The sequence below is a fragment of the Coregonus clupeaformis genome, chromosome 13 (assembly GCF_020615455.1).
Source record: "Coregonus clupeaformis isolate EN_2021a chromosome 13, ASM2061545v1, whole genome shotgun sequence".
NCBI classification, from domain to species: domain Eukaryota; kingdom Metazoa; phylum Chordata; class Actinopteri; order Salmoniformes; family Salmonidae; genus Coregonus; species Coregonus clupeaformis.
Window position 1 is genome coordinate 7032440 of NC_059204.1, and position 19413 is coordinate 7051852.

Genomic DNA, 19413 nt, shown 5'->3' on the forward strand with positions numbered 1-19413 from the left:
GGGGAGGACCGTATTCCGTTTGCCTACTAACGAACTGACACACAACTAGATCACTTATCGGTTTCCGGGTCATGGAGGAGAGAGGAGAGAGGACAGAGGACTGACTTTTCCCCATAAAAGAAAAGGTCAATATTTCTCACCGGAGGAGTTACGTGGAGTACCACCCTCTCTGGCCCCAGAGCCTTGGTGGGAGTATGGAATTTTGAAGGACTGAAGAAGTGGGAGATATATTTTGTTAAATCCACACACACACTTTGTGTGTGTGTGTGTGTGGATTAGCACCCCTCCCCCCTTTCACCATCTGGTGTTTCCTTTTTTCACCCCCGTCCAGTTGGTGGCGGTAATACGTCAATCGCCGTTAAAACCCATCTAAGAAGACCCGGAAGTGGGTAAAAAGGGAAGAACATCGACACGCTCACATACAAGGCATGCCACAAGGTTGATGTTGAATACACGTCTGAAGTTTTGTCAAGATGTCTAAACTACATCAGTTAAGTGTGTTTATCACCGAGCAGTTATCAGCAGTGGCGGTTGAGATATTTGTTGTGGTGGAAAAGACGATAGCAGAGGTTCAGGGAGAGAACGACCGTCTACGGGGGCTTCTTCTAGATCATTTAGGAGCAGGTTTGTATTGTTTTTATTCGGCTAGTTCTCAATTAAGCTTGCTTTTCCGTCATCATGTTAGTTAGGTAGTTAATGCTAACAGCCATGCAGTGAATCAGCCTAGGCAGCCGCCAGCGGGCGCCTATTGAAGATAGTATCACAGACAGAAGGGGTAACCCAAATCACATGGGCTATTAAAGCTGAAGCATCCGGGGTATTGGGAGAGGATGGTACTACACTACATGACCAAAAATATGTGGACACCTGCTCGTCGAACATCTCATTCCAAAATCATGGGCATTAATATGGAGTTGGTCCCCCCCTTTGCTGCTATAACAGCCTCCACTCTTCTGGGAAGGCTTTCCACTAGATGTTGGAACATTGCTGCGGGGACTTGAGGTCGGGCATTGATGTTGGGCAATTACGCCTGGCTCGCAGTCGGCGTTCCAATTCATCCCAAAGGTGTTCGATGGGGTTGAGGTCAGGGCTCTGTGCAGGCCAGTCAAGTTCTTCCACACCGATCTCAACAAACAATTTCTGTATGGACCTCGCTTTGTGCACAGCGGCATTGTCATGCTGAAACAGTAAAGGGCCTTCCCCAAACTGCTGCCACAAAGTTGGAAGCACAGAATCTTCTAGAATGTCATTGTATGCTGTAGCGTTAAGATTTCCCTTCACTGGAACTAAGTGGCCTAGCCCAAACCATGAAAAACAGCCCCAGACCATTATTCCTCCTCCACCAAACTTTACAGTTGGCACTATGCATTTGGGCAGATAGCGTTCTCCTGGCATCCGTCGGACTGCCAGATGGTGAAGCATGATTCATCACGCCAGAGAACCTGTTTCCACTGCTCCAGAGTCCAATGGCGGCGAGCTTTACACCACTCCAGCCGATGCTTGGCATTGCGCATGGTGATCTTAAGCTTGTGTGCGGCTGCTCGGCCACGTAAACCCATTTCATGCTCCCGACGAACATTTATTGTGCCAATGTTTCTTCCAGAGGCAGTTTTTTACTCCCTTCAGCGCTCGGCGGTCCCGTTCTGTGAGCTTGCGTGGCCTACCACTTAGAGGCTGAGCCGTTGTTGCTCCTAGACGTTTCCACTTCACAATAACAGCACTTACAGTTGACCGGGGCAGCTCTAGCAGGGCAGAAATTAGACTGACTTGTTGGAAAGGTGGCATCCTATAACGGTGCCACGTTGAAAGTCACTGAGCTCTTCAGTAAGGCCATTCTACTACCAGTGTTTGTCTATGGAGATTGCATGGTTGTGTGCTCGATTTTATACACCTCTCAGCAACGGGTGTGGCTGAAATAGCCGAATCCACTAATTTGAAGGGGTTGTCTACATACTTTTGTATATATAGTGTATTTTAAGATGAATGCACTAGTTGTAAGTCGCTCTGGATAAGAGCGTCTGCCAAATTACTAAAATGTTAATGTACAAAAATGTTAAATGATACTTGTGTATGACAGGCCTAGATTGAGTGAAGTAAACGGTTGTGTTCCCCTGCTCAGACGTTGCATGCATCAACTAATGTTTGCGTTCCACATCGGACTGTGCCATCGAGCACCAGATTGCTAAATGATACTTATGTCATGCAATAAAATGCACATTAATTACTTAAAAATCATACAATGTGATTTTCTGGATTTTTGTTTTAGATTCAGTCTCTCACAGTTGAAGTGTACCTATGATAAAAATTACAGACCTCTACATGCTTTGTAAGTAGGAAAACCTGCAAAATCGGCAGTGTATCAAATACTTGTTCTCGCCACTGTATATAGTGTAGGTGAAACTGGGCCGACAATCTGCTAATTGTCTCATTGATGAAACATCTAATCAAAAAAACAAATCATGTTCCCAAAACTAGAATTTGTTTTCGAACACAGTGCACTACGTTTTATAGACTTGACGCTTTGCCAAAGTTTTAAAAAATGGTGTTGTTTAGGAGTGCAATGTCGAATTGAGTTTGTGCACATTCGCACTTCACCAAGGAGGCGTTCCCTAACGGAAATGTGCAAATTTTACATTACATTTACATTTTAGTCATTTAGCAGACGCTCTTATCCAGAGCGACTTACAGTTGGTGAATACATATTATTATTTAATTTTTTTTATACTGGTCCCCCGTGGAATCGAACCCACAACCCTGGCGTTGCAAACGCCATGCTCTATCAACTGAGCTACATCCCTGCCGGCCATTCCCTCCCCTACCCTGGACAACGCTAGGCCAATTGTGCGCTGCCCATGAGTCTCCCGGTCGCGGCCGGCTGTGACAGAGCCTGGATTCGAACCAGGATCTCTAGTGGCACAGCTAGCACTGCGATGCAGTGCCTTAGACCACTGCGCCACTCAGGAACCCAAATACATGCTGCAAAACGCCAATTAGATATCGCTAGCTCGTGCTTGGCTCTGCCCACCACCTTACTTGTTCAGCCCACTATGCTTTATTTGCTCCCACTGTAAGCAACACCGATTAACTATCTTGGGTTAGTGTTAAATATCTTTGATAGTATCTTCTGACTGGGGACGTTTTTTTTAAAGAGCCCCGATGCTTGTTCGGAATGGTAAAACGCATCGCTTGCGGTACGGTTTTGGAAACATAAGGAACGTATCATATTATCGAGAAATAATAATAAATAAAGGACAGTTACAACACCTGTTATGGGTTTAATTTGAGTTTTCCCACACGGCCATACCTCCATGTTGAAGACGGACATGACCACCTGTGCTAATTGGCTATCTAGCATGCTCGAACACCTGTGCTAATTGGCTATCTAGCATGCTCGAACACCTGTGCTAATTGGCTATCTAGCATGCTCGAACACCTGTGCTAATTGGCTATCTAGCATGCTCGAACACCTGTGCTAATTGGCTATCTAGCATGCTCGAACACCTGTGCTAATTGGCTATCTAGCATGCTCGACCACCTGTGCTAATTGGCTATCTAGCATGCTCGAACACCTGTGCTAATTGGCTATCTAGCATGCTCGAACACCTGTGCTAATTGGCTATCTAGCATGCTCGACCACCTGTGCTAATTGGCTATCTAGCATGCTCGACCACCTGTGCTAATTGGCTATCTAGCATGCTCGACCACCTGTGCTAATTGGCTATCTAGCATGCTCGACCACCTGTGCTAATTGGCTATCTAGCATGCTCGACCACCTGTGCTAATTGGCTATCTAGCATGCTCGACCACCTGTGCTAATTGGCTATCTAGCATGCTCGACCACCTGTGCTAATTGGCTAACTAGCATGCTCGACCACCTGTGCTAATTGGCTATCTAGCATGCTTCGACCACCTGTGCTAATTGGCTATCTAGCATGCTCGACCACCTGTGCTAATTGGCTATCTAGCATGCTCGACCACCTGTGCTAATTGGCTATCTAGCATGCTCGACCACCTGTGCTAATTGGCTATCTAGCATGCTCGACCACCTGTGCTAATTGGCTATCTAGCATGCTCGACCACCTGTGCTAATTGGCTATCTAGCATGCTCGACCACCTGTGCTAATTGGCTATCTAGCATGCTCGACCACCTGTGCTAATTGGCTATCTAGCATGCTCGACCACCTGTGCTAATTGGCTATCTAGCATGCTCGACCACCTGTGCTAATTGGCTATCTAGCATGCTCGACCACCTGTGCTAATTGGCTATCTAGCATGCTCGACCACCTGTGCTAATTGGCTATCTAGCATGCTCGAACACCTGTGCTAATTGGCTATCTAGCATGCTCGACCACCTGTGCTAATTGGCTATCTAGCATGCTCGACCACCTGTGTGTAATGTTAAGCTTAACTGGGGAGGAAGTGTAGTTCGTTGGCTGGTGGCACACAGTGTATGAATCTGTGCAAACCTGCTACAGTAATTCTTTTTTTATTTGAATGGTTATTTTTTGCTGATTTTTATAAAAGATAAGGGCCATATGTTTTGACAATAGTAACATAACCGTTGATTATTTACATTTCTAAACGTTAAAACACAGTGTTGGGATTGTAGTTGACATGGACCCCAAGCGTGGGCGAAGATAACCGCTGAAAACTTTAGGAGAGAAGGCAGAATGCAGGCTAGGGTTTCCAAGCACTAGCAATGAGGGTGCATTCACACTGAGCCACGTTGAAAGACGGGGACAGGAAAGAGAACTTTGTGGGGATAGAGGGGGGGGAGTAGCTACAGAGTTGTTCACGGGATATGTGACGCTCCATAACCGTTACAGATTTGGTAATGGAAAGAAGGAAACTAACCTATTGTTGGCGATACCTTTCTAAGTTCTCGATTCGGTAAAAAGTGTATCTCCAAAAAACGGTTAATATTCAGAAATATATTAAATCCACGTGTTGTATCGAGTGAGATGCATCTTTCATGTGTGTAGGTCTTTTGTTTTGGTCGCACTCTGTAACCATCTGTAACTGGACACAGACATTTATAAGATACACTTTTTACTGAATAGAGAAGGAAAAAAGTATCCACAAGAACCGGTTAGTTTAAAAATTCCTTGCAAGGCTTTCCATTACCCAATCTGTAACGGGTATGGAGCAGCACATGTCCCGTTAACAACTCTGTGGGTAGGGAGGGAGTTGATCGTGTGATGGCATAATGGCTATTAAAGATGTAGCTAACAAAACTAGTCGGTAGGTGCAATCAACAAGGCTTCCATTTGCGGCCAACATGTTCCCTAGTAAGAGTTTCCTGTTGGTTTTAATGAACATTCCAAACTGTCGTGGTGACGCCGCAAAATGGCTCCTGTGTCTTTATAGCAGCAATATTCAAACTGGAAATTACTTTGGTATTCCTACCTATTTCCTCTCCTCTCTCTCCAGACCCCCAGCAGCTAACTCTACCTGAAGAGGAGGTTCCCCCTAAGCAGCAGGAGTGGAGCCCCAGGCCGGGGCAGGAGGACCCAGAGCCCACACAGATTACAGAGGAACAGGAGGAACTCAGGACCAGTCAGGAGAAAGAGCAGCTTCAAAGACTTAGGTCTGCTACCACAGAGGTTGTACAGTTGATATTTATTCCTCCCTGTGTGGAAAGTGACTGTGACCAGGACAGCAAGACAGACTCTCTACCCACCAACACAACTGAACAGACCCAATCAGCATCGGATGACGAGGACTACAGAGTATCAGAACTAACCAGTCACTCTCAACCCCTCTCTGCAGTAAATCCAAACAGTTCTGCAGCTCTGAGTGAAATCATTGTAAGTATTGATGAAGACGAGAGTGAAGAACTACCGTCAGGTTCAAAGAGAACACTGGGAAAGAAAGGACAAACCTCTCAAGTCTGCACTGAGGCCAAGACAACCAGTGAGCTGAAAGCACCATTAAAGTCTCACGCAAGCAGGGGACCATACAAGTGTCCTGTGTGCAGTAAACTCTTTAAGGCACCAAGCAGTTTAAAAGTACATCAGAGAATTCACAATAGAACACCTCCACTTCACAGGTGTCCTTCCTGTCCTAAAACCTATCACACTCGAGGGAGTTTAAAACGACACCAGACACTTCACACAGGGGAGCCAAAATACAAGTGTTCTGTGTGCGCTAAAGGCTTTGCCTACTTAGGCTCTTTAAAAGATCATCAGCAAATTCACACAGGTGAGAAATCACTTAAGTGCCAAGAATGTGACAAATCCTTCAGATGCAAGTACTACTTCAACAAGCATATGAGGACTACTCACCCAGGTGCAAAGACATACAGCTGTTCTGTGTGCAGTGAATCTTTCAACACACCAACCTCTCTGAAAATACATCAGAGAACTCATGGTGAGAATCTATACAGCTGTCCTGTGTGCAGTAAAAGCTTTAAGAAACCAAGCCTTTTAAAAAAACATCAGTTAATTCACACAGAGGAGAAACCACACAAGTGTCTTGTGTGCAATAAATGCTTTAAGCTACCAAGCAGTCTAAAGGTACACCAGAGACTTCATGGTGAGAAACCATACAAGTGTGCTGTGTGCAGTAAAAGCTTTAACACTTCAACTAAATACGAAATACATCAGAGAAATCACACAGGTGAGAAACCATTCCAGTGTCCTGTGTGTATGAAAAGCTTTACTAGCAAATGGTCTTTAAAAATACATCAGATATATCACACAGGGGAGAAATCACACGAGTGCAAAAAATGTGACAAATGCTTCTACCGCAAGGGACATCTGGTCAGGCATATGATGACTCACACAGGGGAGAATCCACACAAGTGCCCTATATGTGAAAAATGCTTTACAACAGCCTCTCCTCTGAAACTCCATCAGCAAATTCACACCGGAGAGAAATCACATCAGTGTGAAGTTTGTGGCAAAAGCTTCTGTATGAATGGAAAACTGACAGAACATATGAGGACTCACACATGGGAGACATCGTACAAGTGCCCCTATATGTGAAGAAGACTTCATCTCAGTCCCTTCTCTGAAACTCCATCAGCAAATTCACACCGGAGAGAAATCACTAGAGCAATAGAGCATATGCTTTGAATACTGTTGGGCAAATATGCAGTTTTGGGCAAATTTTCATATCACTTTGCTTAATTTGTCACAAGGATTTTGTATGGCTGTTGAAATGTGCAGAACATTAAATCAGCTACAGTGGGGAAAAAAAGTATTTAGTCAGCCACCAATTGTGCTAGTTCTCCCACTTAAAAAGATGAGAGAGGCCTGTAATTTTCATCATAGGTACATGTCAACTATGACAGGCAAAATGAGAAAAACAAATCCAGAAAATCACATTGTAGGATTTTTTATGAATTTATTTGCAAATTATGGTGGAAAATAAGTATTTGGTCAATAACAAAAGTTTCTCAATACTTTGTTATATACCCTTTGTTGGCAATGACACAGGTCAAACGTTTTCTGTAAGTCTTCACAAGGTTTTCACACACTGTTGCTGGCCCAATTTTGGCCCATTCCTCCATGCAGATCTCCTCTAGAGCAGTGATGTTTTGGGGCTGTCGCTGGGCAACACGGACTTTCAACTCCCTCCAAAGATTTTCTATGGGGTTGAGATCTGGAGACTGGCTAGGCCACTCCAGGACCTTGAAATGCTTCTTACGAAGCCACTCCTTCGTTGCCCGGGCGGTGTGTTTGGGATCATTGTCATGCTGAAAGACCCAGCCACGTTTCATCTTCAATGCCCTTGCTGATGGAAGGAGGTTTTCACTTAAAAATTCACGATACATGGCCCCATTCATTCTTTCCTTTACACGGATCAGTCGTCCTGGTCCCTTTGCAGAAAAACAGCCCCAAAGCATGATGTTTCCACCCCCATGCTTCACAGTAGGTATGGTGTTCTTTGGATGCAACTCAGCATTCTTTGTCCTCCAAACACAACGAGTTGAGTTTTTACCAAAAAGTTCTATTTTGGTTTCATCTGACCATATGACATTCTCCCAATCCTCGTCTGGATCATCCAAATGCACTCTAGCACACTTCAGACAGGCCTGGACATGTACTGGCTTAAGCAGGGGGACACGTCTAGCGCAGCAGGATTTGAGTCCCTGGCGGCGTAGTGTGTTACTGATGGTAGGCTTTGTTACTTTGGTCCCAGCTCTCTGCAGGTCATTCACTAGGTCCCCCCGTGTGGTTCTGGGATTTTTGCTCACCGTTCTTGTGATCATTTTGACCCCACGGGGTGAGATCTTGCGTGGAGCCTCAGATCGAGGGAGATTATCAGTGGTCTTGTATGTCTTCCATTTCCTAATAATTGCTCCCACAGTTGATTTCTTCAAACCAAGCTGCTTACCTATTGCAGATTCAGTCTTCCCAGCCTGTTGCAGGTCTACAATTTTGTTTCTGGTGTCCTTTGACAGCTCTTTGGTCTTGGCCATAGTGGAGTTTGGAGTGTGACTGTTTGAGGTTGTGGACAGGTGTCTTTTATACTGATAACAAGTTCAAACAGGTGCCATTAATACAGGTAACGAGTGGAGGACAGAGGAGCCTCTTAAAGAAGAAGTTACAGGTCTGTGAGAGCCAGAAATCTTGCTTGTTTGTAGGTGACCAAATACTTATTTTCCACCATAATTTGCAAATAAATTCATAAAAAATCCTACAATGTGATTTTCTGGATTTTGTTTTCTAAATTTGTCTGTCATAGTTGACGTGTACCTATGATGAAAATTACAGGCCTCTCTCATATTTTTAAGTGGGAGAACTTGCACAATTGGTGGCTGACTAAATACTTTTTTTCCCCACTGTATGTACGGCCCTCTTTTAGTTGTTGCTTGCGCCTACGCTTGTCACAGTCCGTTGAAGCAGCATCAGCTCTCACAACTCCTCTCTGATTGCTTCCAGTGTCACCAAAGTGCTGTCAAGCCACACTTTTTCCATCACATTTGATATAGCAGTGGCTCCCTCATTGAACGTGGCTACTGGCTGCTGCAGACAGTTTTGGGGCATCGCAACCATATTACAGAGTTTAGACATTCATTTTCACATTCCACATTCCTTTGTCTCATGCCCTTCTGCACACTTCTCACACCTTGGAACCTCCCTCCTACACACTGCTGCCACATGCCCATAAGTTTGACACCTGTAACCTCGTAATGTATTTGGCACATAAGCTCATACAGGATAACTTATATAGTGAGGGGAAAAAAGTATTTGATCCGCTGCTGATTTTGTACGTTTGCCCACTGACAAAGAAATGATCAGTCTATAATTTTAATGGTAGGTTTATTTGAACAGTGAGAGACAGAATAACAACAAAATCCAGAAAAATGCATGTCAAAAATGTTATAAATTGATTTGCATTTTAATGAGGGAAATAAGAATTTGACCCCCTCTCAATCAGAAAGATTTCTGGTTCCCAAGTGTCTTTTATACAGGTAACGAGCTGAGATTAGGAGCACACTCTTAAAGGGAGTGCTCCTAATCTCAGTTTGTTACCTGTATAAAAGACACCTGTCCACAGAAGCAATCAATCAATCAGATTCCAAACTCTCCACCATGGCCAAGACCAAAGAGCTCTCCAAGGATGTCAGGGACAAGATTGTAGACCTACACAAGGCTGGAATGGGCTACAAGACCATCGCCAAGCAGCTTGGTGAGAAGGTGACAACAGTTGGTGCGATTATTTGCAAATGGAAGAAACACAAAAGAACTGTCAATCTCCCTCGGCCTGGGGCTCCATGCAAGATCTCACCTCGTGGAGTTGCAATGATCATGAGAACGGTGAGGAATCAGCCCAGAACTACACAGGAGGATCTTGTCAATGATCTCAAGGCAGCTGGGACCATAGTCACCAAGAAAACAATTGGTAACACACTACGCCGTGAAGGACTGAAATCCTGCAGCGCCCGCAAGGTCCCCCCTGCTCAAGAAAGCACATATACAGGCCCGTCTGAAGTTTGCCAATGAACATCTGAATGATTCAGAGGAGAACTGGGTGAAAGTGTTGTGGTCAGATGAGACCAAAATCGAGCTCTTTGGCATCAACTCAACTCGCCGTGTTTGGAGGAGGAGGAATGATGCCTATGACCCCAAGAACACCATCCCCACCGTCAAACATGGAGGTGGAAACATTATGCTTTGGGGGTATTTTTCTGCTAAGGGGACAGGACAACTTCACCGCATCAAAGGGACGATAGACGGGGCCATGCACCGTCAAATCTTGGGTGAGAACCTCCTTCCCTCAGCCAGGGCATTGAAAATGGGTCGTGGATGGGTATTCCAGCATGACAATGACCCAAAACACACGGCCAAGGCAACAAAGGAGTGGCTCAAGAAGAAGCACATTAAGGTCCTGGAGTGGCCTAGCCAGTCTCCAGACCTTAATCCCATAGAAAATCTGCAAAGAGGAGTGGAACAAAATCCCTCCTGAGATGTGTGCAAACCTGGTGGCCAACTACAAGAAACGTCTGACCTCTGTGATTGCCAACAAGGGTTTTGCCACCAAGTACTAAGTCATGTTTTGCAGAGGGGTCAAATACTTATTTCCCTCATTAAAATATAAATCAATTTATAACATTTTTGATATGCGTTTTTCTGGATTTTGTTGTTATTCTGTCTCACTGTTCAAATAAACCTACCATTAAAATTATAGACTGATCATGTCTTTGTCAGTGGGCAAACGTACAAAATCAGCAGGGGATCAAATACTTTTTTCCCTCACTGTATATCCTAACGTCACTTTGTCAGGCAAAGGCTCAACTTCAAAACGAAAAAGAACAGACAATGACTCTTCTGTTTCCCCACTCTCGCCACCCTGTTTGATAGACAACAATTAATAAATAGAATTTTAGTTTTTCATACATTTTTACAATATAGCCAACTGAATTTGTCTGTGCTATCTAGTGGAAACCCAGACTCTTATCTGATGACCAGAAGTGGTTCCCATCCCAGTTGCCGAGCAACAGCGTCCTCACTAGTTACCACAGCCACAAAGGCATAAACACCGCCTATTTCTCTAATTAAAATCGGGTTTTTAAACGTAACCTTAACTACACTGCTAACCTTATCCCAATCCTAGCTTTAAATTAAGACCAAAAAGCAAATTATTTTCAATAATTTTTACGATATATAGCCAATTTTTAAATTTGTGGCTGTCGTAACTAGTGGAAACCCAGCAACAGTGTTGGTGATGTTGTTACTCCCAGCAGCTTGATGTTGACAGTCATTTCCAAGTTGGGGTTTCTGTAAAGGAACAGCTTTAAAAAGTGACTGAACACGCCGATTGGCACGCGTGTTTTTAAGCTGTTCATTAGAAAAACAAGATTTCAGTCTTGGAGGTGTGTTTCCTGACGGATTCTGCATTTGGTTAATTATGTTTGTCCCCCATGAGACACTAGATGGGGAAGTCTATTTCACTTCCTCAAAATCCCCAGAGTGAATCTAGGATGCGCGACGTGTTGTCTTGTGTAAACAAAATCGGGCTGCTGGGCAGGTCTGTCTCACTGGCTATCCTATTGGATAGAGAGAGATCACAGCAGCTGTACAGGCCACGTTAGTCAAACGGATATCATGAAATCACAACCCAACCTTAATTTATCCGTTGTGACCACGGATGTTCCAATCTCCGTTTTAGACGTGGCTGACTTTATGACAAATTATCCCATTTACACTTTGTAGTCAATTTAGCTTTTTAAAGGCAGTCGCTCTTTAAAAACAAAAAGACAAAGAAAATACACTTTTTCTAATTGTTCCCCACGATTAAATTGTGGAGGGGACTGTGGATCTGTCTCTATATGTTTGTCAGTGGCAACTCGTCATTCAGGGCAGGTTGCCTGTTTTGCATGTTATTTTGGAATTAATGTGTCATCAGTTTTGCAAACAATGTAAAAAATAAATAAATAAAAATCGGAGTAAATAAAGGTGGTCTATTTTTTGCTTTCTTGAGTAAGGCAGCTCCAAAATGCAGGTGTTTCAGCCCAGCTCAGTGCTTTCTGTGGTGGTGGGGCAGCCAGCGGAGGATACGGAGCGTAGGGGTTGGTAATGTTCTCTAGTTGCGCCGTGATTGGCTCAGCGTTCTGTCAATCTTGGGGATACTACGTCACCGCAAAATACAAGCCCCTTCGGTGCTGCCATAGAGTTACATTAGAAGTGCCCATCCAAGAAGGCTCAAGGTCATTGGCCACAGATAAAATGACGTCAAAACATGTTATATCTACCGTAGCTTTTGATTCATTCATGTCACCATCATACTTTCTAAATCTTAGCTAGCGAGCTAGACAAGCAGTCATATTCATGAATCACGTTGACAATAATTTTCAATCCTTGTCATATGAAGATAAATTATAGATAAAACGTATCGGTGCTCATCAACCATTGGACATAAACATTACACAACAAGTTGGAAATTGCAAATTCAACAATGAGTCGTTTGGAAGGAATCAGTGGCTAACTGCAAGCATTGCAAAGCAATCACTAGCCTGCTATTCAGTGGAGTGGGTATGTGGTCCCAAGTCTTGGTTTAAGGGTCTCCTTTCCAAGCTTAAAAGGATAAACATTCACATGCCATGGGCCAGAAAATGTTGAATACATTGGCCATGTTGTCAATTCATTATGACTTCTGCCACGTTCAAGACAACTGGGAACTCCGACTGGGGAAAATACCTCTTTCTAGAGCTCCGACCTGAAGATCACTGACGTCATGATAAAAAAAAAAAAGGGGTTCCCAGTTGTCTTGAAAGCACCATAAATCCAGAATGCCAGATTTTGATGACAAAATTTGCACACAAGGACCGCTGCGCCACCTTCCTGTTCAAGTGGGCACAGCACAACAAGGTGAGTCCAAAAATGTATTGTATGCTGCTGCATAAATGATGTAATATGCCAGGGAGATATGTATACTGTAGCTAAGGAAGTAATACTAAGTGTATGTTGTGTAGTAAGCTGTTAGTAGCCCATGTGCCTCACCCTAATAATTTGGTCCATCTCCCCCTCAGAATTTAGCCAACTGTTCTGACTTGGTGGTGCACATGTAGCTTATAGCCTGTTCTAGAGAAATGTAATCAAGAACGGCCCAGGTTCTGAATTCTGTCGCTGTACAAATAGTTATTGACTACGTCCGTCCTAGCTCGCTCATGAATGTCTTCATCGAAATTACGGATTGCCTCTTATCCGCTCGTCGTCCCCTTATGCCATAGTTTGAACATCTCAATTGTCAGTAGAAACCACATTTGTTTAAGCAAGTCAGCCATATCAGCTATGTTTTTTTTTTTAAAGGGAGTAAATGAGGCTGAATGAACTGTTTCGCTGCCAGACAAGGCTCCGCTGATAGCCAGGTGTAGCAGTGGTAAGGATTCACTCCATGGTGCTGAAAAGAAAGCTCTGCTATTGGGACAGCTTTATGTAGGCCTTAACAGTTTGTGGGCACCGTTTGTCACGATTATAGTCCAATTAATGTATTGTTTAGTGTTGTGTAGTGGCTTTGCTGGCATGAATCTAAAACATTTTGCCCCACCAAGATTTACATGCTAAAATCGGCACTGATGTTTGTACATTAGTTAGTACGTCACACGCGATCTCCGACACCACTGGCCCAATTTTGACGAAACATGGGTGAACGATGCATCTTGCCATAGAGTTCCCTGCATTTACATAATTATAGGTTGAAAATGCTTACTTTGAAAGGTCACGCCCCCTCACCCCGTTTGACCTAAAGTCATGAAATTCGGTACATAAGTCCCTCTCCTCACGAGGAACAAATTTGCCTCATGTACCCATTAGGTCCACCATGACGGATTTTCCGCCATTTTTAGGATTTTGTGAAAAACACTTCAAGGGTAGGAAGCATGAGTTTTTACTCACTAATGTAACAACACAGTGTGATCAAAGACTTTTAGTTACTTAGTTTCATGATCTGGTTACCGATAAATTCAAATATAGTTATGTTTTGGGGTTATTTTCATATTTATAAATGTATTTCCAGATATCTATAACTACCCACAATGCACTATTTCTCAACGTCATAAGGAGAATCTCCTCTGTGCTGCCTAGTTGGTATGCTAGCTCTGTACCTAGCTCAAGCTGGCTAACATTAGCCACTAGCCATATGCTAGCATGTACAGTGTCTTCAGAAAGTATTCACACCCCTTGACTTTTTCCACATTTGGTTGTTACAAAGTGGGATTAAAATGGATTTGTCTTTTTTTTTTTGTCAACGAAATAATGTTTAATGTCACAGTGGAAGAAAAATTCTAACATTTGTATAAAAAATATATATGTATCTTGATTGGATAAGTATTCAATCCCCTGAGTCAATACATGTTAGAATCCCCTTTGGCAGCGATTTACAGCTGTGCGTCTTTCTGGGTAAGTCTCTAAGAGGTGTAAAACAAGGTTGTCCACAATCGGCATATCTATTTATTATGGCCATCGAAATGTTAGCTATTAAAATCAGATCCAACAATAATATCAAGGGATTAGAAATCCAGGGCTTAAAAACAAAGGTGTCATTGTACACTGATGATTCATGTTTTCTTTTTAAATCCACAACTTGAATCCCTCCACAGCCTCTTAGAGGATCTAGATACATTTTCTAACCTCTCTGGATTACAACCAAATTATGATAAATGTACTATATTACATATTGGATCACTAAAAAATTAGTACGTTTGTCTCACCCCATGTTCAAGAATGGGCTTTTTCCCTTTATTCAGATTACAACCTCTCACTTTCAGTTATTTGAAAAGGAAATCATCTCCCAAATATCACTATTTCTAAAACAAACCATAGAAAGTTGATGCAATTTCAATTTAATCCTCCAGAAACGACAGAACAAATAATGAAACAAATATTGTGGTTAAACTCAAATATACTAATTGGTAAAAAACATTTCTTTTTGACAAAATGTTTAAAAAAGGTATAATCTTCGTAAATGATATCATCGGTAGGACTGGTGGAGTTATGTCGCACATGCAGTTAACAGAAACATATTGAAATGTCTGCTCTACCCAAAATTACAACCAAATAATTGCAGCATTACCGCGAAAGTGGAAGGGGGAAAAAGTAAGGAACTTGTCTGTCGGCCTTGCATTAAAGAACATAATTGGTTAAAGAAAACTGTGATGAATACAAAAGTATACCAGTTTCATTTAAGGACCAAAGGATTGACAGCCGTCCCATATAGATAGCAAAATAGTTGGGAAGAGATTTTTGACGTACCGATCCCATGGCATAGTGTTTATGAACTGATACGCAAAACGATGCCGGATTCAAAACTTAGAATTGTTCAATTTAAATTATTATTTAAAATTCTTGCTACCAATAGAATGTTATTTATATGGGGGATACAATCTTCCCAGCTCTGCAGATTTTTCTGCGAAGAGACAGAATCATTAGATCATTTGTTTTGGTACTGTCCATTTGTATCTTGTTTTTGGACACAGGTCCAGGAATGGGTAAAGGTTTGCAATATTTACCTGGTGCTAACCCTGCATATAGCATTACTGGGTGATCTGAAAAGTCATAGGCAATCGATCAATAACATAATAATACTTTTAGCAAAAAAAAATATTTTCAATTTACAATCTGTAGAAACAATGAGAATAGAAAGGTTCAGAACTTTTGTAAAATATCACAGTACAGTTGAAAAATATGGCAAATAGAAATCCAATATGGATGGTGTTAAGAGTGGCCCAGCCAGAGTGGCCCAGCCAGAGCCCGGACTTGAACCCGATCGAACATCTCTGGAGAGACCTGAAAATAGCTGTGCAGCGACGCTCCTCATCCAACCAGACAGAGCTTGAGAGGATCTGCAGAGAAGAATGGGAGAAACTCCCCAAATACAGGTGTGCCAAGCTTGTAGCGTCATACCCAAGAAGACTCTAGGCAGTAATCGCTGCCAAAGGTGCTTCAACAAAGTACTAAGTAAAGGGTCTGAATACTTTTACAAAAATGTCTAAAAACCTGTTTTTGCTTTGTCATTATGGGGCGTCGAGGTGTAGTTTTATGAGGGGGGGGGGGGGAAACAATTTAATCAATTTTAGAATAAGGCTGTAACGTAACAAAATGTGAAAAAAAGTCAAGGGGTCTGAATACTTTCCGAATGCGCTGTATGTACAGCAATAGATAAATAGGATAGGCCTTGACTAGAATACAGTATATACCCTATGAAGTGGGTTCAACAGTACGTAAACATTATTTAAAGTCACCAGTGTTCCATTATTAAAGTGACCAGTGTTCTACGTCTATGTACATAGGGCTGCAGCCTCTGTGGTCTCTAGGGTGCAGGGTAGAGTAACCGGGTGGAAGCCGTCTAGTGACAGTGACTAAAGTTCAGAGCAGGGTACTGGGTGGGGGCCGGCTAGTGGTGACTATTTAACAGTCTGATGGCCTTGATATCAAAGCTGTTTTTCATTCTGTCGGTCCCAGCTTTGATGCACCTGTACTGACCTCGCCTTCTGGATGGTATCGGGGGTGAACAGGCCGTGGCTCGAGGTGGCTGAGGTCCCGGAGGTCCTTGATGAGGTCCTTTCAGCTTTATGTGAGTATAATAATAATTTCTCAACTGTCAATATTGAGGAAATGAAATCGCATGTAATTGAGATGATTCGCCATGGTAACCGAGCGGCGCCATTTGCGGTGAATACATCAAGTAGCCTGTCTAGGCCCCAATGGAACGCTTTTGTAGGAAATTAAATTTACTGTTAGATCAATTGCTATCTAGAAACAATATATTTAGAGTTAGCAATCTAGCTAATGCGTTTTGAATTTCCACTTCCTCAGGTGGTAAATTAAGTAGCATATAGACATAGCCTAGTTGCCTGACGACTCAAATTGAATTATTCCGCTGCTCTATTGCTCACTACACATAGTCTGAGACTGCCATCATTGAAGTCGTTTGTGGTGACATGAAAATGAGGGGTGTTGTACAGAACGAAGTCGTCAGTCATTGACTGGATCATCTCTAACCAATCAGAGTATTAAAGCCAATGACGAACTTTCAAACCGCTGCTCTACCCATGTGTGTTCTGGTTTTGGCCCAACCCATCGGTTTCTGGGACCAATCAGAATGGTTAGAATGTTTTTCCATTCTAGAATTCGTTGGGGAGGTACTCGGATCCAGAAACGAATGTCTGTGGGCATAGCGTTTGGGTAGCCAGACAAATAGCCTAGGCCAATGGGCGGCAGGTAGCCTAGCGGTTAAGCGCGTTGGGCCAGCTTCCAATCCCCGAGCTGACTAGGTGAGAAATGTGTCGATGTGGCCTTGAGCAAGGCACTTATCCCTAATTGCTCCTGTAAGTCACTCTGGGTAAGAGCATTTGCTAAATTATTAAAATGTAACATGCACAAAAAAAACTCTCTAAAGAGCCAAAAAGATACCTGATTATTCTGGATCCTATTTCGACATGTTGCACATCAAAAATATCCATCATGCATTCCCTGAACATTACATTTACATTTTAGTCATTTAGCAGACGCTCTTATCCAGAGCGACTTACAGTTAGTGAATACATCATTTTTTTATACTGGCCCCCCGTGGGAATCGAACCCACAACCCTGGCGTTGCAAACACCATGCTCTATCAACTGAGCTACATCCCTGCCAGCCATTCCCTCCCCTACCCTGGACGACGCTGGGCCAATTGTGCGCCGCCCAGGAGTCTCCCGGTCGCAGCCGGCTGCGACAGAGCCTGGATTCGAACCAGGATCTCTAGTGGCACACTGCGCCACTCAGGAGTACATGTTAGATGAAATAGCTAACTTCTTTCATGTCTTACTTGGCACTGGAAAAAGTCAGTATAGAGCCCTACCGCTTAGCTACCTTGCTTTGAAGTATAGCCATTTGATACCTGTTTCACTGAATTAGGGAATTATTTTAATGTAATCGCATAATACCTCCAGGAGAGCTACTGGGTGTGCAGGCTTTTGTTCCAGCCCTACACTAACACACCTGACTCTACAGATCAACAGGACCTTGTTAAAAAAAAAAAAAAAGATCCTGGGGCTGGGTTTCTACTAAGGTAACATATGGAATTGTTTTAAGATGGTTATACCAAGGATCATTTAGCGATTTTATTTACAATTTTAGGACCCCTTTAGTTATAAAAAATGATATTTGATGCAACATTGAATTTGGCCTTACTGCTCTTAACTCATAGAAACACATTGAATAACAGATTCATACATGGAAAAACAGATATTGAAAAGAAATCTAAGGGAAGTACAGTGGGGGAAAAAAGTATTTAGTCAGCCACCAATTGTGCAAGTTCTCCCACTTAAAAAGATGAGAGAGGCCTGTAATTTTCATCATAGGTACACGTCAACTATGACAGACAAAATGAGGAAAAAAAATCCAGAAAATCACATTGTAGGATTTTTAATGAATTTATTTGCAAATTATGGTGGAAAATAAGTATTTGGTCAATAACAAACGTTTCTCAATACTTTGTTTTATACCCTTTGTTGGCAATGACAAAGGTCAAACGTTTTCTGTAAGTCTTCACAAGGTTTTCACACACTGTTGCGGGTATTTTGGCCCATTCCTCCATGCAGATCTCCTCTAGAGCAGTGACGTTTTGGGGCTGTCACTGGGCAACACGGACTTTCAACTCCCTCCAAAGATTTTCTATGGGGTTGAGATCTGGAGACTGGCTAGGCCACTCCAGGACCTTGAAATGCTTCTTACGAAGCCACTCCTTCGTTGCCAGGGCGGTGTGTTTGGGATCATTGTCATTGTCATGCTGAAAGACCCAGCCACGTTTCATCTTCAATGCCCTTGCTGATGGAAGGAGGTTTTCACTAAAAATCTCACAATACCTGGCCCCATGAATTCTTTCCTTTACACGGATCAGTCGTCCTGGTCCCTTTGCAGAAAAACAGCCCCAAAGCATGATGTTTCCACCCCCATGCTTCACAGTAGGTATGGTGTTCTTTGGAAGCAACTCAGCATTCTTTGTCCTCCAAACACGACGAGTTGAGTTTTTACCAAAAAGTTATATTTTGGTTTCATCTGACCATATGACATTCTCCCAATCCTCTTCTGGATCATCCAAATGCACTCTAGCAAACTTCAGAGGGGCCTGGACATGTACTGGCTTAAGCAGGGGGACACGTCTGGCACTGCAGGATTTGAGTCCCTGGCGGCGTAGTGTGTTACTGATGGTAGGCTTTGTTACTTTGGTCCCAGCTCTCTGCAGGTCATTCACTAGGTCCCCCCGTGTGGTTCTGGGATTTTGTTCACCGTTCTTGTGATCATTTTGACCCCACGGGGTGAGATCTTGCGTGGAGCCCCCAGATCGAGGGAGATTATCAGTGGTCTTGTATGTCTTCCATTTCCTAATAATTGCTCCCACAGTTGATTTCTTCAAACCAAGCTGCTTACCTATTGCAGATTCAGTCTTCCCAGCCTGGTGCAGGTCTACAATTTTGTTTCT

At 43.1% G+C, this 19413-nt stretch overlaps 1 protein-coding gene across 1 annotated transcript; it reads left to right on the plus strand.

Annotated features, from left to right (window-relative positions):
• The first annotated feature begins 97 nt into the window (after positions 1 to 97).
• On the plus strand, positions 98 to 7202 carry LOC121579104 (zinc finger protein 2 homolog). The gene is made up of 2 exons (XM_041893402.2): positions 98 to 624; positions 5431 to 7202. The coding sequence occupies exons 1-2, from the start codon at positions 474 to 476 to the stop codon at positions 6984 to 6986; spliced, it is 1707 nt and encodes a 568-aa protein (XP_041749336.1). The 5' UTR covers positions 98 to 473; the 3' UTR covers positions 6987 to 7202.
• Positions 7203 to 19413: the final 12211 nt, after the last annotated feature.